This window comes from Tachysurus vachellii, chromosome 14 (genome assembly GCF_030014155.1).
Source record: "Tachysurus vachellii isolate PV-2020 chromosome 14, HZAU_Pvac_v1, whole genome shotgun sequence".
Classification (NCBI taxonomy): domain Eukaryota; kingdom Metazoa; phylum Chordata; class Actinopteri; order Siluriformes; family Bagridae; genus Tachysurus; species Tachysurus vachellii.
The window spans coordinates 218302-241101 of record NC_083473.1 but is presented as its reverse complement, the minus strand read 5'-3'; the positions used below and the strand labels follow the sequence as shown (position 1 = coordinate 241101).

At 43.3% G+C, this 22800-nt stretch overlaps 1 protein-coding gene across 6 annotated transcripts in view; it reads left to right on the top strand.

The window, feature by feature from the left end:
- akap9 (A kinase (PRKA) anchor protein 9) overlaps positions 1–22332 on the top strand; it is a 93318-nt gene extending 70986 nt beyond the window's left edge. For 5 of the 6 annotated variants that reach the window (XM_060886646.1, XM_060886649.1, XM_060886647.1 and 2 more), the window contains 29 exons: positions 151–258; positions 1407–1592; positions 1692–1793; positions 1885–2037; positions 2638–2727; positions 5103–6191; positions 7202–7336; positions 7882–7926; positions 8044–8187; positions 8332–8376; positions 8532–8651; positions 11283–11729; positions 11920–11974; positions 12952–13037; positions 13154–13331; positions 13452–13587; positions 13676–13826; positions 13986–14078; positions 14206–14313; positions 17034–17324; positions 17424–17578; positions 17733–17844; positions 18272–18448; positions 18644–18823; positions 18947–19188; positions 19349–19431; positions 19862–19976; positions 21537–21667; positions 21742–22332. In XM_060886646.1, the coding sequence (XP_060742629.1) occupies positions 151–258; positions 1407–1592; positions 1692–1793; positions 1885–2037; positions 2638–2727; positions 5103–6191; positions 7202–7336; positions 7882–7926; positions 8044–8187; positions 8332–8376; positions 8532–8651; positions 11283–11729; positions 11920–11974; positions 12952–13037; positions 13154–13331; positions 13452–13587; positions 13676–13826; positions 13986–14078; positions 14206–14313; positions 17034–17324; positions 17424–17578; positions 17733–17844; positions 18272–18448; positions 18644–18823; positions 18947–19188; positions 19349–19431; positions 19862–19976; positions 21537–21667; positions 21742–21785 (5001 nt within the window). In that variant the 3' untranslated portion in view covers positions 21786–22332. The remainder of the gene's footprint in view (positions 1–150; positions 259–1406; positions 1593–1691; positions 1794–1884; positions 2038–2637; positions 2728–5102; positions 6192–7201; positions 7337–7881; positions 7927–8043; positions 8188–8331; positions 8377–8531; positions 8652–11282; positions 11730–11919; positions 11975–12951; positions 13038–13153; positions 13332–13451; positions 13588–13675; positions 13827–13985; positions 14079–14205; positions 14314–17033; positions 17325–17423; positions 17579–17732; positions 17845–18271; positions 18449–18643; positions 18824–18946; positions 19189–19348; positions 19432–19861; positions 19977–21536; positions 21668–21741) is intronic. The other variant, XM_060886650.1, reaches the window with a different exon arrangement.
- Positions 22333–22800: the final 468 nt, after the last annotated feature.

Sequence of the window (22800 nt, the reverse complement as noted above, 5' to 3'; positions counted from 1 at the left end):
ATCTGGGCATGTAGTGTTAAGATGTGGTTCTTTCCTGACCTTTGACTCAACACTTCGCACTCAACCTTCGACCATTTGAACTCCATTATTATCCTTTCTAAGCTTTAACTTCTTTGATCTTTTGACCAATAGTGAACTTTGACCTTTCAGGAGCAGGCTGCAGACAGAGAGCATGAACGCGATGTGTTTCAGCAGGAGATTCAGAAACTGGAGCAACAGATGAAGAGTAGCAGTAAGCTTCAGGCTGACCACAGAGAGGTACAGCATTAATTTACCCTATGATTTACCCCATTAACACATTTACCTTTCTCTTTTACTCTAGGGTTAGGGTTAAGGGTTACTGTTAGGGTTAAGGGTGGGTTAGGGTTAAGGGTTATGGTGGGTTAGGGTTAGGGTTAAGGATTAGGGTGGGTTAGGGTTCGGGTTAAGGATTAGGGTTAAGGGTTAGGGTGGGTTAGGATTTAGGGTGGGTTAGGGTTAGGGTTACCCTACCTTTACTCATTTACTCCTTTAGTAAGTTACTCTTTTCCACCACTGATGTCATATCACATTTACCTCCTATGAATGGCCCAAAGAGAGATACCCGCTAATGTGTCCTAATAATCCAATTAGATCCAGACCCCAGGATCTAATTGGATTATAGGTCTTGGGGCAAACTTGGACCTAGTTTAAGCTGTAGGTTTTGCACCAAGAGCAGACACTCACCACCCTCTGCCTATTTCTGCCCCAAGAGAATTGAGCACTGCGGATCCTGTGACCATAAACAATACAGAATCTAGAGCAGGACCTGCTGCAACCAACAGAGGACAGGAAATATAACCTGTCGTCTTCCTCAGGGGTAAATCCCCTATTTTCAGGGGTTATTTGGTAAAATGTTTCTATTGCAGTACAAACAGAATGATGGAGAAGTTTTATTCCAGCTGCTGGGTTATGATGTCATTAAGGGTGTTACAGCAACTTTGCTGCAACTTCAGTCAAAACCCAACCACACTAATTATTAATCACTCTATAATAACTCACTTATTCTTCCTCTCCATCCTTCATTCTTTCTTTATACAATCTTTTTTTTACTTTTTTCTTCTTTCTTTTCCTCTCATTTCCTGTCTTTCTTTCCTCCGTTATCCTCACTAACCCCCTCCTGTTTCTCTGTCTAACCCATTTTCTGTTTTTTAATCCTTTGTTTTCTTCTTTTTCTTTCATATCTGTCTTTACTCTGTCTTTATCTTTCCTGTGTCTTTAATATTTCTCTATCTTTTGTCTCATATCCTCTCCTGTCCCATCTGTCTCTCACTCTCTCTTACTCTTTCCTGCCACATCTCAAACCCCCCTCCCCTTTCTCTTTCTCGCTCTCCTCCAACCATCCACCCCCACCGCCCCTCCCCCCCAATCCCATCACCCCCCCTCAGGTGGAGGAGCTGAGCGTGGCCCTGCAGGAGAAAGCTGATTGGTGCAGTGAGCTTTTGTTGCGAGTGGAGCAGCTGCAGCGGGATGTGCAGGAGCGTGACGACGAGATCGAGAGGCAGGCGGAGCGAGTGAGGGTGTTAGAGGAGGTGCTCACATCCCACGACAACCACGACATCACGCCAGCCAGGGTGAGCATTTTAGTGCTGCAGTCCTAGATTCAGCTGTGTTCATCATTGACCTCATGGTTTCACTGTTACTATGACAACTGTGTGTGCGCATTCTTGCAGGAGGATAGTAAGCAGTATGCCTCCATGGCAGGCGGGGCTGATGCCACCCTGGAGTCTTTACTCCAGACAGAGAGAGAGGCGCTGGACAGGAAAGAAAAAGAGGTACTTCCTGTCACATGGATCAGTTGTTGTGTGCTGTGCTAGCAGTACGTATGCTGCTCTGAGTTCACTGTGACCTCTGTTTACTGTGTAGATTGTGAATCTGGAGGAGCAGTTGGAGCAGTTCAGGGATGAGCTCCAGAACAAGAGTGAGGAGGTTCAGCAGCTGCACATGCAGCTAGAGATCCAGAGGAAGGAGATTAGCACACAACAGCAGGACCTTCAGGCTCACAGCAGCTTACAGGCGGTGAGAGTATTTAAATAATCTGGTAATAAGATACAACATCAGATGTTCAGCTAACTGTGTTTGTAGATTGTTATTAGCGTCAACATGTGAAGAGAAAGTACACTGCTAAGTTTTTCTAATACTCACTCAGACAGCTAGGGGTGCTCTAGGGTCCTGGTTAGTCAGTGTGTATGATTTATACCTGAAAATACTATAAACACCATCTCTGAGCCAATCTCGATCACCACAGGACTCTACAAAGGCTAGTTTAGGGGAAGTGGTAGCTAAGTGGTTACAATATTGTTGAGTTTGAATCCTGGGGTACCAAAGTGTGGCTGGTGGTCCTGCTCAGCTGGTGGTCCTGCTCAGCTGGGTAAATGAGATAATGCTGTAAATGTAACAGATAAACTGATTCCATGAATCTACCTTCAACACATATTCTTTGGTTAAGTTTGTTTTTTCCTCAAGGCACCTTTCCATATTTATTACTTCCGTTACTTAACCATAATAATAATCATTTGCTACTTGAGCAGTACGTTAATAAACAGCAGGTGTGGAGATACAGCACACTTATCAGGGTTGATTTAAGGCAAGTCATGTGATGATGTTTAACTCTTGAAGGTCTTGGAGGAGAAGAACATGCAAATTGTTCTTCTTAATGAACAGATTGCTAAACTTCAGCGTTTGGAAACTACGAAGCCTGAAGTCAAGGTAATAGCTTACACACATGCGCTGGAGGACTGGGCGTGTGTGTGTGTACCCGCTTGTTTGTGTGTATTGTGAAACCTGCTTATGATTTTAACCTCCGCCTGGGTTTTAAGTTTCAGTGGTGTTCAGTACGGTTTTACTTTCTCATATTTCATTTATTTTCACATACATGTCTGAACAAAATCTTAAGACCGGGGAAACATTCCAAGTGTTTGTATTTCACGCTGATGGATCATAACTATGTCATAAGAACTGCTTCAAAATGTCAAAAGAAGAAAAAACTGATTAGCAGTTTATTAAAAACTGCATTTAAACTCAAACAGGCTGTTTATCAGCTGATCAAATGTTTAATAGCCACTAAAAACACCTCGTCATGCTTGATGGAGCTGTTTACAGGAGGCTGGTGGGAACGTTGCTCCATGTGGTGAAGATGGCATCATGAAGGGCATCAACAGTCTGGAACTGACAGCCGTGTTTGTAAACTTCTCTTGCCATCATCCCCAAATCCACATCATCATGAGGAATAAGATCAGGGGAACATGCAGATGGTCCAGAAGTGCAAAGTTATTGTCCTTAAGACGTCCTTTGTCAGGTGGCCGTTGTGAACTGCAGCATTGTCCTGTTAAAAGACCAAGGACCACGAGAATAAAACATTCTTCCGTATCTCAAGGTCCAATTTTTTGCTCCTTTGCAAATTCCACACGCAAGTTTGTGGTGTGGGAGGAGACGTCGCATTCGAAGACGTTTTTTAACTTATGGATATTGGGCTGCAGTCAGCATCATTAAGGGCCTTAATTTGGGTCGAGGTTCAGCTTGTGTTTTCACAGACAGTCCGTCGGATCATTCGGCTCGGAGCAGGTAACGTTTTTTGCTGTCTACCGCTTGCTTTTTTGTCTCTCAGGATCTTTTAAGAAATTTAAAACGTCTTACTGCATCCAACCTCGGCTGCGATGGCACATTGCGAGAGCCCTTGTGCAGCTCAACAATCCTGCTGCGTTCTAAAACAAAGCCTTTTTGCTTTTGTCCTCAGAAGGTGATGATACTGTGACTGTCTGTAGGACAATGACATTAAAGCCATGTGTTTGCACAGAATTTTAAGGCCATGGTCTTAAACTTTAATCAGCTGATGACCAGCTGGTAAAAATGCAGTTTAAAATAAATTGCTTACTCTCTATTTTTTGTCTCTTGCTGTTGCTTCTTTTGACATTTTGAAGAAGTTTTTACAACCTGGTTACGATCCACCAGTGTGAAGTGTAAATACTTGTAATATTTTGTTCAGGAGTGTGTATTTATATATAATGTGTGTGTATTGATGTGTAGCAGAAATGTCCAGTTTTTACTGAGTGTGAGTGTGAGCCTTATTACACAAAATGCACTTATTAAACACTGGGAAATTTGTGTTACTCACAGGTCAATATTTCTTATGCATGCAACACATTTCAATATTTTTTATGCATTAACCATTTGTATTCATATACCAGAAAATGGGGCAAATCTTTTACACCTCTAAATAACATCCTAACTGGATATTTGAGTTATTCGTGGTGACTGTTTGTTCTCACTAAATGTCTTCTAAAAACTTTTTCCAAAGCTGTGTCTAAAGGGTAACGGATAAAGTGGCAAATTACACCCAGGTCCAAACATTCTTATCGTCGCTGTCAGGCGGAATCCTCGTATCTCCAAAACCGTTATTTTTCAGGACATTAAAAAAACGCCGTACCTTATCTGCAGTACACAGGGTTTAGTCCACGTTACAGTGGATTGTCTTGCACTAAATTCCTGTCCTCAGACGAGCACCAGAACTAGCGGGGGTCAAGATTTTTTTTTCTTTGAGCCCAGTGTTTTGAAGACATTTACCTCAGAAGACGTGTTGATTCGTTGCGACTCTTCTTGAGGAGAAATATGCCGTGAAGCTCTCCCACGGAGTGAGGAAGAGGTGGACAGTTGAAGTGTCCAATGGAGTTATGAGATTTGCGCTCAAGCTATTTTCAAGACTTTAGATTAGTTAATAACTTGTAAAAATAACAGACCCACGTGGGGACTGACCAATAGCATCCATATGTGAAAAAATATGAAACTGACCAAATTTGGACATACGAGGTTTCCGCCCGACAGCGACGATATTTTTATAACCTTTCCTAATGGACTGAATTCATAATGCTAATTATAATCCATAAATCTTCACACACACATTATGTTTGGTCATGTGATTGGCATTTCAGTAAGATCTTGGTGATTTGATTAAATACCTGAACCAAAATGTGACTGCGTTCTTTTAAAACCTTTTACATTATTGGAACTGGGTGCTAGTTGTAACTACTGAATATTCCTGATTGTCGTTCGTTCCTGACTTTCCTTATGGATTATTCTACCCTCAGGAGATGGAGGTAAAGAATGAGCTGGTGCTTGAGCTTGAGTCTCAGGTCGAGTACCTCCGTGGTGAACAGGATCGGCTAAAACGAGGCAGTGAGGAAGAAGTGGAGCAGCTAAACTCTGTAATCGAGAAACTCCAGCAGGAGCTTTCCAAAATTGAGCACAAACAATCTGGGGAGGAAGAGGAGGATGATGATGATGATGAACTGAAACAGAAGATGGACCACATTCAAAGAGAGCTTGACACCCTGAAGGAAGAGCACTCCTCACTTCTCAGCAAATATGGATCCTTGCAAGAGGAAAGAGAGGTAAAAGAGGAAAAGGGGAAGAAACATGATATGCTAGTGCTTGAGCTTGAAGACATGTTGAGGGAGAAGACTGCAGCGTTAGTTGTGGCCCAAGTTCAGATACAAGCTTTGGAGGAGAGTGCCACCTTCACAGTGAGCAGTTTATCCCAGCAAGTGGAGCAGTTGGAGAAATACTTAGAAGAGAAAGAGCTGGAGCTGAGAGATTGTAGATTAGAGGTGGATGAAGCAAAAACCCTCCATCTGAAGATCTCCCAGCTGGAGGACAAACTCAAGGAGAAGAGCCAGTTAGTCAACCAAAAGAATCTTGAAACAAACATTCAAACCAAAGAGTTGTGTAACACACAAAGTGGGCAGTTCCTGGAAGACAAGACACAGTTGGAATTAAAGATGGAACATGGAGAACTTTTGAGCAAACCCACTGATGGGAAAGAGAGAAGTTTAAAGCAGCAGTGTGGAATAGTACTGGATCAGGAGAAGGATGGACATGAGTTCATCAAGGAATTAAAGGTCATTTCTGAAGAAGAAATGGAATCGACGGTAGTTTCACCCACTGCTGGATTAATAGAATCTAGTTCAGAGATGGAGGTTAAACAGTCTGCTGTAAATACAGTGAAGAATGCTGTCCTCCTGATAGAGAAGCTGAGAAATCTGGAAGTAGAACTTGGTTCCATGCCAAAGGACCAGGAATTGGATAAACATCTGCTTGCCAGTTCAGAAGAGGAAGTTGAAGAGTACGAGAAAATGCTGAGAAAGTTAATGCAGATGCTTGAGCAAATGAAAACAATGGTAAGTGGAAGACTGATCACCTTCAGCGTTGTGTATAATGGGTCTAGTGGTGATGTCAGTGTCTGAAATGTAAAACATTTTAAAGTCTAAAACACTTCATTTAATGAGCAACGTTGTCAGCATTAACACAATGTACAGCTCAATCAGTCATAACATTAACACAATGTACAGCCCAGTCAGTCATAACATTAACACAATGTACAGCTCAGTCAGTCATAACATTAACACAATGTACAGCTCAGTCAGTCATAACATTAACACAATGTACAGCTCAATCAGTCATAACATTAACACAATGTACAGCTCAGTCAGTCATAACATTAACACAATGTACAGCCCAGTCAGTCATAACATTAACACAATGTACAGCCCAGTCAGTCATAACATTAACACCTGCTTAAGTTGGACTGATATCGTTATTGTTAGCTTAAGATCCTATAAGTCCTGTTAGTAGTGAGGTGGGGTCTCCATTGTGGGTCTCCATGGTGGGGTCTCCATGGTGGGGTCTCCATGGATCTGATCTGTTCAACACATCCCACAGATGCTTGATTGGATTGAGATCTGGAAAATATGAGATTCTCTGTGTACTGACTTCTATCTAACAGAGTTTCAGTTTTTCAGTAGTTTGTAGTACTGTAGTTAATTTGTGGGATATACCAATGAGGAGGTTGCTGGTTTCGAGCACTTTTGGTAGGCACTCACCAACGTTTTAGAGATGTTCTCACCCAGTTTTCTAGACATCACACTTTGGCCAATGTCAGTTTGGCTTTATATAACCAACTCCATGACTGGTGCTACTGTAAAAAAGAGCATCACAATAAAAACGGTGTAAATTCAGAACATGTCAGTTCTGTAGTGGATCCTGAATAGCTGGAATCAGAAGATATAAGAATGTCTGAATATTTTTGCTGATGCAGCATCAAATAGAAGTCTTTCTCCCATCCAAGTTAAATCTCTGTGCTGTTTTATTCCTTGTGTATAACTGCTGTAATAACTGTCTCTGGGGTTAGAGGTCAATTGAACACACTGCTGTGACTGAGCAGCTGATTCAGGAACTGCAGCAGGTCAAAGGTCAGTCAGCAGCTGCTAAGGAACATCTGGACAGCTGTAGAACTCAGAATCAGGATCTGCAGGAACAGATAAAGGTACGAAATTTTTACACATTCTGTTTGCATTTGGAAATGTTTTAGACTTTATTACTGATAATGAAACGATATTCACACAGAGACAAATTGTTTTACATTGGTGTTAATCAGCATAGCGTTTTAAATTTAAGACAAAACACTGAACAACTGAACATAAACTTATTATAAAGACTCTTGACTCCAGTCTTTAGCCCAATGTCTTGACCACAACAACAGATATAACATACTGAGTCTTTTGGGTTGAAGTTTTTATTTCAGCTGCTAGTCAGATTTTAGAGCCGTAACACTACAGAAATGATTTGTGTTTTGAAGAATTAACACACTGAACATTTTAAACAGGTTATTTATGTGCTTATTTAATTCTACACCGTCTGCTCTGTTCTTCTTAATCATGTCATATCCCAAGTGCTCTTGGTGTAGCTTCTGTCATTGTATTTCTGACCATTTAATGACATGAGGACATTTTCAGCCCTAAACACAACCCACTTATTCATTTAAAAGGAAGGAAGCTAAAAGAATTCATTTCAAGACTCTGTTTTTTTCAGCTTAAGGAGGACCTGATTGAGAAGCTACAGGAGGACATACACAAGGTTATGTATATTTATCACACTTTTATGGTCATATAGGGAGCTTTAAACTGCACATTTGTTCTGAGAATGTTAGTGCACAGGTCACAGTGATGGCTGTCTTTGACCTTTAAACTCTAGGTCTTAGAGCACAGTACTGAACACTCTACAGTGTTTTCAGCACTTCAGCAGGAACTTCATGAGGTTAAAGATCAAGCAAAAGCTACCAAAGAGGAACTGATCACCTGTAAAGAGCTCAGCCAAAGACTTCAGCAACAGATTCAGGTACGATTATCTTCTGCATTTGTATTTGATATACAGAAATATTTGTGAATATGTCACTGATTAATGAGACACTTTTAAATCCAATATTTCTAATTATTAAGGAAATGGATTTTTTTAGTAATTGTGTAATATTGTTTCTGAAAGGAGCGAGAAATGACAATAGCTCTGCTGAAGGATCAGGTGCACAAGGTGAGTGTTCTCTACTGGGTTTAGTTTAGTTTCTACACCTTATTATTGTATTAGAGGTGATCTGTGTGTGTGTGTGTGTGTGTGTGTGTGTGTGTGTGTGTGTGGACACAAACTTTCTGTTCCAACTGTTGATCTTTAAACCTTCTGACATTTAGGCAACTAGTGAAGTGGACAGTTCTAAGCTGCTTCAGGAGGTCAAGCATGAAGCAGCAGCAACTAAAGAAGAACTAAACAGCTACATAGAACTGAGTCTCAAACTGCAAGAGCAGATACAGGTAGTGTTTCATGTGTTTTTACACTTAAATCATTTTAAATTTGGTTTCTAAACACAATAGAGTGTTTTTTCTGCCTGGTCAGTCAGTGTCTCATGGGATTGTTGTGTATGAAGCCACCAGGAGACGTCATGTCTTCTTCTGAACCAATGTTGTGTCAGTCAGCTGTATGTTCTGGTGTTTATCAGCAATCAGGTCTGTGCTGAACTCAGAGTTTATGATGACCCATTAGTTCCTCAGGAGCTCTCGGCTGCACTATTATAAACTGTTGTAGAAAGGACATTATTTACATTTACACTATATACTGTAGAGTGTCACCCAAATGAGGATGAGGTTCACTTCTGGTTCCACTCAAGGTTTCTTCCTCTTATCATCTCAGAGAGTTTTTCCTCACCACCGTCATAAATTTAATAGAATTGAATTATGATCATTTTAAACCTTTTGCACTTTACACTTCAGAGCGCTTCAGTACATAGCATTTAGGCCACTTTACATAAGCTTTTGCACTATTTATTCTTTAAGCCATTTTAAACCAACTTTACCATGTCGGTATCTTATTATTTACTTTACACTTTATAAATTAGAATTTAAAGAACTCGCAGTACATTTCAAGTCAAGTCAAGAAGCTTTTATTGTCATTGCACCATGTGTGTGCAGTAATACTGTAATGAACACAGTGTTATAGCAGCAGTTACATGAGATAATGTAAAGTTTTGTGCAAAACAGCAAACAACTGAAATGTGAGACAGAAAGTGTAAAGAGCAAAAAGTGTGTAAAACAGCATGTAAACAGTTTGATGGATGTATATTGGAAGTGTGTGTATTTGGTGTAGGTCTGTGCAGTCCATACAGGTAGGTGTGTGTGTGTCTGTGTGTGTGTGTTGTGCTCAGTACAGTTCAGTTCAGTTATTAAGGAGTTTTATCAAGTCCGGTCGTGAGGCCCGAATGCTTCGGTACCTTTTTCCAGATAGCTTGAGGGTGAAGAGTGTGTGTGTGGGGGGTGAAGTGTGTGTGTGGGGGGTGAAGTGTGTGTGTGGGGGGTGAAGTGTGTGTGTGGGGGGTGAAGTGTGTGTGGGGGGGGTGAAGTGTGTGTGTGTGGGGTGAAGTGTGTGTGTGGGGGGTGAAGTGTGTGTGTGGGGGGTGAAGTGTGTGTGTGGGGGGTGAAGTGTGTGTGGGGGGTGAAGTGTGTGTGTGTGGGGGGTGAAGAGTGTGTGTGTGTGGGGTGAAGAGTGTGTGTGTGTGTGTGTGGGGTGAAGAGTGTGTGTGTGTGTGTGTGGGGTGAAGAGTGTGTGTGTGTGGGGGTGAAGAGTGTGTGTGTGTGGGGGTGAAGAGTGTGTGTGTGTGGGGGTGAAGAGTGTGTGTGTGTGGGGGTGAAGAGTGTGTGGGGGGTGAAGAGTGTGGGGGGGGTGAAGAGTGTGTGTGTGGGGGGGTGAAGAGTGTGAGGTCCACAATGCTGTTGGCTTTGCGAATGCAGCGTGTGGTGTAAGTGTCCATAATAGACAGAAGAGAGACTCCAATGATCTTCTCAGCTGTCCTGGGGGGGTGGGGGTGGTGCTCTGTGCTCTTCTGATGTCAACAATCATCTCTTTAATTTTATCTACATTCAGAGACAGGTTGTTGGTTCTACACCAGGTAGTTAGATGTTGCACCTCCTCTCTGTATGATGACTCGTCGTTCTTGCTGATGAGACCCACCACGGTCGTGTCATCGGTGAATTTCATGATATGGTTCGATCTGTGCATTGCTGCTCAGTCGTGAGTCAGCAGAGTGAACAGCAGTGGACTGAGCACGCAGCCCTGAGGGGCTCCAGTGTTCAGTGTGGTGGTGCTGGAGATGATGTTCCTGATCCAGACTGACTGAGGTCTCCCAGTCAGGAAGTCCAGGATCCAGTTTCAGAGGGAGGTGTTCAGTCCCATCAGGCTCAGCTTCTCAATCAGGTGCTGAGTGATGATTGTTAAATGCTGAACTAAAGTCTATGAACAGCATTCGTACATAAGTGTCTTTATTGTCCAGGTGGGTGAGGGCTAAACGAAGGGACGTGACAATGACATCGTCTGTGGAGCGGTTTGAACGATACGCGAACTGTAGGTGGTCCAGTGAGGGTGGTACCTGGGTCTTGATGTGCCTCATGATGAGCTTCTCGAAGCACTTCATAACTATGGGTTTGAGTGCGACAGGACGATAGTCATTGAGTCAGGACACTGTAGACCTCTTTGGGGCAGGACAATGGTGGTTGTCTTGAGGCACGTAGGAACAAAGGCGCTGCTCAGGGAAATGTTGAAGATGTCAGTAAAGACATCCGCTAGCTGTTCTGCACATTCCCTGAGCACCTGCCAGGAATGTTGTCTGGTCCATTTCAGACCACGTGAACCCATGTGTATGTTACACTGTAGATCACTATGCCAGTTGTATGTTATACTTTAGACCTGTTCAAACACACACTTTACATTTAGAATGAAGTGAGTTTTGAGACATTGTCTGTGTAAATGATGAACTGTACAGAGACACTTTACAAGTAAACACTTGTTTCTGTTACAACATTCAGAACAATATACAGATCTTTACAGATAGATGTAAGGTTGTGGACAAGGTTATTGTCAAGTGAAGTTTTATTGTAAAATGTAATGATGTGCAGGCTCGAGATGCATCTATTGCCCACCTGATGGAGGAACTCCAGCAACATCGTACAGCTTTAACCAAATCAGAAGAAGAGAAAGATTTGGGTTCCTCCAAGAAGAAAATCGGAAGGGATCATCATGGAAAGGTCAAAGGTGGCAGCTCAGCCAAAGACAAACAGTCTCTCTCCAGGAAGAACTCCAGTACGTCACCTGGCTCTTTGCGTGTGTCCACTGTGGACATGGGGACACAGGTGGAGGGGGTGGAACTTGGGACAGAGCTAGAGGAGGTGATTGGCCAATATACTGAACGAATCGAACAGATCCGCGAGCTTCATGCAGCTGAGATTATGGATATGGAGAACAGGCACATTGCAGAGAGCGAGAGTCTGAAGAAGGAGAACCAGAGACTGGAGAAAGAGTGTCACATGATCAGAGATAGCATTAACAAACTCCGCCCTGTACAGGTCAGGCTCCACCCATTACATTATGTATGTATGTGTTGATGATATTAAACCTGTCCTGTACTGCAGATGGTTATATCATGTGTGCTGCTTATGCACCGGCGCACAGCCATCTCAGCTTTGTACCATCATGTTCCTGTACATGTTGTCTTGGTTCTGTTATCTGAGTGTTTGTGTGTAATTTGGTGTCCAGGTTGTGAGATCTGATCACTCTGCGTCCTCCCCATTCAGAGACGGATACACCAGTGGTAAGTCATTCTTTAACCCCACACACTAACACTAGGCTCCCTACAGTACCTACTTAATGTCTAAACCGCTGGACACAAACGTGAGTACACCTCTAAGTGAAAAGGTCCAAATTGGGCCCAAAGTGTCAATATTTTGTGTGGCCACCATTATTGTCCAGCACTGCCTTAACTTGGACATGGAGTTCACCAAAGCATCACAGGTTGCCAATGGAGTCCTCTTTCAGTCCTCCATGACAACATCACAGAGATGGTGGATGTTAGAGACCTTGCGCTCATACACCTTCCGTTTGAGGATGTCACACAGATGATCAGTAGGGTTTAGGTCTAGAAACATGATTGGCCAGTCCATCACCTTTACCCTCAGCTTCTTTAGCAAGGCAGTGGTCCTCTTAGAGGTGGGTTTGGGGTCGTTATCATGTTGGAGTACTGCCCTGAGGCCCAGTCTCTGAAGGGAGGGGATCATCTGCTTCAGTATGTCACAGTACATGTTGGCATTCATGGTTTCCTCAATGAACTGTAGCTCCCCAATGACAGCAGCACTCATGCAGCCCCAGCCCACCATGCTTGACTGTAGTGAAGACACACTTGTCTTTGTACTCCTCATCTGGTTGCCACCACACACACTTGACATGTCTGAGTGGAACCTGTGCTGCAGCTCAGTTTCAGGGTCTTGCCAATCTTCTTATATCAACGAGTCACATGACACTGGAGAGAAAATGGCTAATTGGGCCCAATTTAGACCTTTTCACTTAGGGGTGTACTCACTTTTGTGTCCAGCGGTTTAGACATTAATGCCTGTTGAGTTATTTAGAGGGCAAATGTACACTGTTATACAAGCTGCACTACTTTACATTGGAGCACAGTGTCATTGCTTCAGTGTTGTCACATGAAAAGATGATAAAAATGTGAGTGGTGCACTTACTTCTGTTAGATACTGTACATAAGTTTAATTGAAAAGGATTTGGGGTGTGTGACAGACAGCAGCTCAGAGGTAGGCTCAGAGTTCAGGAGCACACCTGAGGGGGCGCGGCCAGACGACACACACCTGCCCGACAAGGTTAAGGTACACGGACTCACAAACACATACTTACCTTAAATCATATACACACATCCTGTACACATATTGTGAAAAATGTAAAGCCACGTATACTGTGTGTGTGTGTGTGTGTGTGCGCGCAGGCTCTTCTCAGGGACGTCCATCAGGAGGGAATGCAGGTTCTTTCTCTGTCTGAGAGGAGTCTGTGTGACGAACCTGCTGACCACAGCAGTCTGTTAGCACAGATCACACACCTCCAAGCTCAGCTCACACAGCTGCATCAGGAAGCACACACCACCCAGCAACTGAATCGCACGATGGGTAACCCCACCCCCACCCCCCCCCACCCCCAAACCAGCACCCACCCTCCCAAGCCCAAAAAGACACACACACTTGGGATGGATAAGTAAGATGCTAATACACTGACATTTCTCATGACAGAGGAACAGACAGGAGAGCATGACGGAGAGGCAGATGAGTGTGAGAGACTGAAGGCCGAGCTGGCACACGTCAAACTGGAACTGACGACATCGCTGAAAACCGAACACACACACATGAGAGAGCTTGAAACTCTCAGGTGAGACATACACAGACAAGTGTGTGTACAACAGTTAGTGTACATAGTGAATCAGTTTATATTTCTGTGTGTTTATGTGCACCAACAGGGCCGAACTGCGTGTGAAGGACTCTGAGCTGGACGCAGTCAGTGACCGCCTGGCAGAGGAGCAGAGGCATGCGAGAGAGCTGCAGTGGGAGGTGGAGAGAGAGAGGAGCAGAGCTGACCGAAGGGCTGAGGGAGAGAGAGAGGAGCTGGAGGTGAGAGATATTACACTCATTACTAATCATTACCAGGACCTGTGAGAGTGAGTTATCTTATAGAAGAAATGCCTACAATTTAGAGTCAGAAGAAGGAACCTGCCTACAGTGAATAGGTGATGCTGCTCACTCCACTTTGGTCTGTTTGTCTTTCTGTAGGATGTGAGACTCGCTATGGAAGATGAGAGAAAGGTTTCAGCACAGAGAGAAGCAGAACTCTCCAAATACATAGGCCTGGCCACACAGCTCCAGGTACACTGTGTGTTTGTCTGCGTGTGTTTGTCTGCGTGTGCACGCGTGTGTGTGCACGCGTGTGTGTGTGCACGCACGTGTGTGTATGTGCGTGTGTATGTATACTCAAACCTGTGTTGTATTTTAGTTCCAGCTGGAATCTCAGACCTCTCGGCTAAATGAGCTGAGCGCTGACCTTCAGAAGGAGAAAGAGCTTAATGCTGAACTGGTTAAACATACACAACTCCCCCTACAGGTTAGACACACACACACACACAATGATTGTGAGCATCCTACCCTAGAAGGTGGCAATAGTATGCCATTGATTGTCACATGAAACAGTTCAAGAATAAAATTAGGAGCTGCATATTGCGCAAAAGCGAGAAGAGCAGAAATGTGTTAAAACACAAGGAAATGTTCTTAAAGTTCTCAAATTTGTGCTGTAATAAAGTGGAACTACTGTTTAACCCTTGTGTTGTCCTCCTGTACAAATTAGGAGCGCTGAGTCAACTTGACCTTGTCTGTTTTGACTGCTTATAACAAATGAAGTATATATGATAGCCTTTTTTTTTTTTAGTCAAACTTGTTTCCAACATATTAACATATATTTTGCAAATATATATATATATATTTGGTATAATAAACCTTATTTATATGCAAAAATATATTTTTTTATTTACTCATTTTGTAGTAAAAAAAAAACCCAGAAATTTTGATTTTCACTATAAAGGCACAAAAGTTGATGCACAATTACAGGCTGGTATATTTCAAGGCCAGGAGATTGTTTTGAAACCATTTTGACCATTTTTAATGTCAGCAAATAATAAAACCTGTTTTTTTTACAGGTCAAATTGACTTGAATGCTTATAAATCAAAAATTCTACAATTAGCACCATTCTGTGTATAATATCTATTTTGCCCACCTGATGTCATCTGATCAACCAACAACAGGCTACACACACACACACACACTCAAAAACATGCCATAATTTCATGTGAATAAAACTTTGTTTACCTCCTTATGTTTTGTTTTATTATACTTAATTTATGAATGATAACCCTTATGAAATTTTGCCATGTTTTGAGTAAAATAAGCAGAAATTATTAAATATTATTTTGGATAACCACTGACTGATAAATGTCAAACATTACTCAGCAAATCTCCAGGCCAAAGCTGACTGATGCAACTAAATTCATAAATAAGAGAGAGGAAACAAATATGATTTGAATATGAAAACACAACGTGTGTGTGTGTGTGTGTGTGTGTAAAGATTGTTGGTAGAAGAAGAAGAGAAGAGAAGATATTGTCCCCAGCTGGACAAATGCATATAACAAGTGTGAAATATTTACAAATGATTGTTTTTGTTTTTTTGGAGGCCCAATGAATTGCAATGCCCAATGCTTGTGTGTGTGTGTGTGTGTGTAAAGCTTGTTGGTAGATCAGATTTTGCCCCCAGCTGGACAAATGCATCTAACAAGTGTGAAATATTTACAAATGAGTAGCTTTTGTTTTTTCTTGAGGCCTAATGAATTGCTATGCCCAGTGCTTGTGTGTGTGTGTGTGTGTGTGTGTGTAGCATCATTTCGGTAGATCATATTTTGCCCTCTGCTAGGCAAAGGTATATCAAAAGTGAGAAATATTTACAAATGTGTAGCTTTTTTTCTGGAGGCCTAATGAAATGCAATGCCCAATTTGTGTGTGTGCATGTGTGTGTGTGCGTGCGCGCGCGCTGTTCGTGTGTGTGTGACACAAATGTGTAGCTTTTTTTTGTCTGGAGGCCAACTGAATTGCAATACCCAATGCTTTGAACAGTGTTTGACTGTGTGTGTGTGTGTGTGTGTGTGTGTGTATGTATGTATATGTATGTGTGTAGCATCATTTCGGTAGATCATATTTTGCCCTCTGCTAGGCAAAGGCATATCAAAAATGTGAAATATTTACAAATGTTTGGCTTTTTTTTCTTTTCTGGAGGCCTAATGAAATGCCCAATTTGTGTGTGTGTGGGGTGTGAGTGTGTGTTTTGGGTGCGCGTGTTAGTGGACATTTTACGTTGCATTTTTGTGTCTGTATGTATGTTCATTGCACTGAAAAGGGCAAAAGTGTGACCTATTGCCCCACTAAATGTGGCCGAGTCAAAATGACCCAAGAGGATAACGAACACGTAGTATATACTGTTCTGAACACATAGTTCAACGAAAATAGACAAAATTAATTTTGCTTGCAAAGTTCATAATTTGGAACAATCCTGGTAAATTTCAGGCAAATATGTGGAAGAAAACCAAAGTTATGACACATTAAATTCTTCCAGCGGGGTCAAAAAGACCCAGGGACAACATGAAGGTTAAGGTTCCACTGGTAAACAAAGTGTTCTTCAGAATCTGATGATGGTAACAAACCTCTTATATTCTACACATATTAATGTGCACTAAAGTAAACAGCAGCCTTGACCCTGAAGCCCCATGCTGACTCTCTACAAGTCACTGCTCATCCACACAGTATATAATCATGGTACCATCTGGTGTCACCCAGAAGAGGATGGGTTTGTCTCAGGGTTTCCTCCTGATGTCATCTCAGGGTGTTTTTTCTTGCCATCTTCTCCTGTGGTTTGCTATTTAAGAATAGAATTAAATATATTTTTGATTTCTGTAAAACCGCTTGGAGACACGGCCTGGTGTTAACAGCAGTACAGAAATAAAATTAATTGAATTGAGTGTCATGATGGTGTCTTTGCTGAACATGCTGAGCACAGCTGTCATGAATACATCTTGTCCCCATCATGTTCGTGTTTGTGTTCCATGCATCAGAGGTACAAGACTTCACCAATGTCTCAGATGCCACAGACAATCCACATACACACAACGCATGCTGTGGTCAGACTGCACCAGTATTCACCCACACATGCTCCACCTCGCATGGTGTAAATCTCAACCAACAGTCTCTGCTAGATGACAGTGACGTATTCTGTGTGTCTGTAGGTGGAGGATGGCATTCCCCCTGTACTGGACAACGTGCTCCAATCTCTGCAGGCCCAGCTGAAGGAGAAGCATGCCACTGTGGTGGAGCTGAGAGCACAGTCAGAGCAGAGGGTGCTGCAGGAGCTGGAGCAGAAGCATCAGTGGCAGGATGAGAGGATCCAGCTCCAGAGACGGGTAGATGAGCTTCAGAGCTTGTTGGAGGGAGAGAAGGAGCGAGGGAAGGGTATAGAGAGAGAGAAAGAAAGGCTGGAGTATAAAGTTGCAGAGCTGATGGAGAAGAGTAGCCCCAGTGTGAGTTGTACTGCATCACATCTTATTAGAGCACTAATTTGGTATCTGATGGCTTGTAGTAGTTTATGTATTGAACTGTTGCTTATATTGTGTGAGCAGGAGCATGTTGATGTCTGGGCGTTGGAGCAGAGATCAGACAAAACTGTGCACCAGGACTCCATCAATACACCCATGAACACTGCAGGAGCCTCATACATCAGGGACATGGATGGAGTTATTGCAAAGCTACAGCAAATTACCTGCAAAATAAACAGGTACATGGAAGAAGCATCCGTAGATCTAATCCAGTCTGGAGGTCCGGGTTCACCTCGAAGAGTTTTAACAAATTACCAGCTGTCGAGTCCAAAACTTCCAGTGGTCTAAAAGTGATTGCATTACCAAATAATCCTGTTTCTCCCATGACCTTAGGCTTGCTGTGGAGGGTGCTGTCAGAGAGAGCTCCAGCTGGTTACAGAGAAACATTCAGGATGTTGTGTCATTCCTTCAGAAATTCTCCTCAGCGCCCCCTGCTGGACCACAGGTGAGACAAGCACATTTCGTTTTACAGGGTTTGGAGGAGGCTACAGTTCACACAACAGTGAACACAAATGAAGTCACAGGGGACACAATGTAGAGTAGTGACCTGTCATGCCAGTTAGGTAATAGCACAGGGACGTGGATCAGGAGGCAGATCAGAATAATATAATGCAGGGGTATGGAGAGGGGTATGATAGGACGGGATATAAACTGTGTTAAAGATACAGGGGTTGGAGATTGGGTAACAATACAGGGGGGTATAAATGAGGTTAGCATAAGTACACATGAACATGCGGCTTGGAAAACTAGTTAATTGTTCATTTTCATGGAGGGCTTATTTTTTCCATGTACAGGATAGGGATCAGGGAGTGATGTTGAAATGTGTGTGTGTGTGCGTGCGTGTGTGTGTGCTTGTGCGTGTGTGTGATTAGAGTTCTGCCCTGCTGACTGGAGGTTCCTCCAGTGTGTTAACGGAGCGACTGCTGCATCAGAATGCAGAGCTCACAGGTTTCGTCAGTCGTCTAACAGAGGAGAAGAATGAGCTGAGAAATCAGATACTGAGACTGGAGGAGGAGCTCAGGAAACTGCGCCACCTTAAAGCTCATAGCGTCAGTGACATCTTAATATTATTCTTTAAAAATAGTTTTCTTGATATAAATCTGTGAAACATCTAAATCAGATCATGGCTCAGGGGTTACTGCATCAGATCATGGCTCAGGGGTTACCTGTTGCCTGTGTCTCTGCCCCCTGACTCGCTCTGTCTCTGCCCCCTGACTCGCTCTGTCTCTCCTACACACTTGTAGTCTCTCAGGCCTGGCTCAGAGGTCCCAGAGGTACAGAAGGAGGTGTGGATGAGAGAGAAGAGCAAGATGGAGAAATCCCTCCATCAGGCAGAGGCAGAGATTTCACGTCTTCGGGCAGAGATCCGCTCTGACACGGTGCGAGATCTCAGCACATCCGACGCAGACAACGCCACAATAAAGGTGATTTAATTGTACTTTATTCATAAGACCTTTAATCTAAATGTGAGTAATATAAAATTATCCACGTTCCTTTACAAGATGAGTTGATGACACTTACAGTGTAGTTCCTCCCACTCTGTGCAGAGGATTTACGGGAAATTCCTGCGCTCTGAGAGTTTCCGCAAAGCTCTGATCTACCAAAAGAAATACCTGCTTCTGCTGCTGGGTGGTTTTCAGGAGTGTGAGGAAGCTACACTCTCACTGATCGCAGGCATGACTGGTCCACATGTGTACACACACTCCACCTTTCTGCAGTGTGTAAGTCACCGGCGCCGTGGATACACACGCTTCCGTTCTGCCGCCCGTGTCTGCATCGCCCTCTTCAGGTAAAACACTCAAACTGATCTGTACGTACTCACGAATGTTCCTCACATCACAAACCATACTGATTTCAACCAATCAGTTTATTTCTCTCAGCCAATCAGATCACACTTCTGCTCTCACTAGATTAGAGCTTGTTTTTTTGACTCATTTTTGGATCCTCAGGATGCGTTTTCTGGTACAGAGATGGCAGAAAGTGACAGGAGGGTCAATCACCATCAACAGGAATGGACTAGGACAAAGTCCAGGTATAAGTCACACACAAATGCATGATAACAGGAATTGTCAGTCAGGGACTAGTGCACCATATAGTGCAAGTCTGATCTCACTAATGCTCTTGGAGCTGAATGGTCACTAATCCCACACACACAATCCAACATCTAGTGGAAATCCAGCCCATATGGGTGTGATGGTCAGAGGTGCACATTCTTTTGCCAATATAGTTTTTATTTGTGGCATTTCACTATACTAAGTTCTCATGCTGAAGGTTGTAGAATCCCCAATGTGTCCTAAAATCAGGTCACCTGTAATATTTTAAGTGTCTTCTGGAATCCTCAGTGCAAGTCATCAGCTCATCTCTAGGGTCCTGAGTGTAACTCTAGAAGACTGTGATCCTTAGTGCTGCTCTAGAGTCTGTGCTCTTCTGGGATCTCATTTGTTGAATGTGTGTGTGTGCAGTGATGGAGGTAAGGAACGACTCTCCTTACCTGCAGCCATATGGAGAGAGAAGAGGAACAAACAGAGGAAGGACAGAAAGAGATTCACCTCACACTGCACACTCCACACAGCACAGGTAACACACACACAGCACAGGTAACACACACACAGCACAGGTAACACACACACAGCACAGGTAACACACACACAGCACAGGTAACACACACACAGCACAGGTAACACACACACACAGCACAGGTAACACACACACACAGCACAGGTAACACACACACACACACACACACAGCACAGGTAACACACACACACACAGCACAGGTAACACACACACACAGCACAGGTAACACACACACAGCGCAGGTAACACACACACACACAGCGCAGGTAACACACACACACACACAGCACAGGTAACACACACACACACAGCACAGGTAACACACACACACCGCACAGGTAACACACACACACAGCACAGGTAACACACACACAGCGCAGGTAACACACACACACACAGCACAGGTAACACACACAGCGCAGGTAACACACACACAGCACAGGTAACACACACACAGCACAGGTAACACACACACAGCACAGGTAACACACACACAGCACAGGTAACACACACACACAGCACAGGTAACACACACACACAGCACAGGTAACACACACACACACACACACACAGCACAGGTAACACACACACACACACAGCACAGGTAACACACACACAGCACAGGTAACACACACACAGCGCAGGTAACACACACACACACAGCACAGGTAACACACACACACACAGCGCAGGTAACACACACACACACAGCGCAGGTAACACACACACACACAGCACAGGTAACACACACACACACAGCACAGGTAACACACACACAGCACAGGTAACACACACACACAGCACAGGTAACACACACACAGCACAGGTAACACACACACAGCACAGGTAACACACACAGCACAGGTAACACACACAGCACAGGTAACACACACACACACACACAGAGCACAGGTAACACACACACACACACAGCACAGGTAACACACACACAGCACAGCACAGGTAACACACACAGCACAGGTAACACATACACATACACACACAGCACAGGTAACACACACACACACAGCACAGGTAACACACACACACAGCACAGGTAACTAACACACACACAGCACAGGTAACACACACAGCACAGGTAACACACACACACAGCACAGGTAACACACACACACACACAGCACAGGTAACACACACACACACACACAGCACAGGTAACACACACACAGCACAGGTAACACACACACAGCACAGGTAACACACACACACAGCACAGGTAACACACACACACACACAGCACAGGTAACACACACACACAGCACAGGTAACACACACAGCACAGGTAACACACACACACACACAGCACAGGTAACACACACACACACACAGCACAGGTAACACACACACACAGCACAGGTAACACACACACACACAGCACAGGTAACACACACAGCACAGGTAACACACATACACACACAGCACAGGTAACACACACACACACAGCACAGGTAACACACAGCACAGGTAACACACACACAGCACAGTGAACCCTCTACATACATGTTCTCTCTCTCTCTCTCTCTCTCTCTCTCTCTGTAGGTATGGAGGGATGAGTACAGATGGAGGAGTGTTGTGTTCTCATCTGCAGAATTATGATCCAGATCGAGCGCTGTCTGATTACATCACCAGACTGGAGGCACTGCAGCGTAGACTGGGGAGTGTGCAGACAGGTAAAACACACACACACAGTCACATTAACTAGCATTTTAAAATCTAATTTAATCTTGTCATAATTGTGTTTCAGGACCATCTTCGTTTGCTCATTTGCACTTTGGAATCAGACGATAGAGATGTTCAGTGAAACTGAAAAAATTAACACACAAAACCACTCAGTTGCCTTTTATTACACTGAGCTGCTTTGGTTTTGTATATATAAATTAATGTAGATTTATTGTTTGATGGACCAAACACACACACACACACACAGTTCTCTGTACATTAGGAGTGTTTATGTTTGCAGTCTGCAGTAATCCGGTTCTCTGTGTATGTGTGGATGTTAATTTAAGTTAATTTATAGTGCAGATATTGTGTTCATGGTGTTTTGGGTTTCTCGCTCTCTGCTGCTGGATTTGTGATAACTGACACATTGTGTGTGTGAAACGACACACTGTTCACTGCTGAAGGTGGCGGGACAAACATTCGAGTGTGATTCAACTCGTGGACTTCATGTGTGTGTCAGAGAGCTGCAGTGTGTTATCACACACTAACACTTTTATTAGCTGGCTCTCCACAAGAGAACACAGAGGACACTTTGTAGAAGACATATTTTTGTAAAGGCAGGAGCTTTGACTTTTATGGGTATTTTGTCAACACTGAAATAAAGATTAATATAATATTTTGTCTCATTTTGTTGTTTGTTTCACGTTTGCATCGTGTGTCACACTGCAGTGTATTAAGAGTCATAATCACACCTCACCTTTATGCTCCTACATCCAAGAACACTGAACCCTCTGTCACATAAAGAGCTGCTAGTTAAAGAGCTGCAGTCATGGATGGATGGATGGATGCTGAAACAGAACATCTGGATTTGAAGCCTGAGATTTTACTCCATCAGTCTACAACAGTGCAAAGTCTTTATCTGATTGTTTTGATCACTGCAGTAGCACCAATCTAATTTACATAAATGGCTGCAACTATTGAAACTATTAAATATTTAGCATATCAAATAAATATCAGTTTTATAACCCTTCAGTGGCATTTTCAGAAGTGGTTTAGAGTCACCTACAGTAAGTGACAGTTGCATCTGGAAATCACCAGAATATATCATATAAGTCCAGAGTAACTCCCTGTTCTTCATTTATGC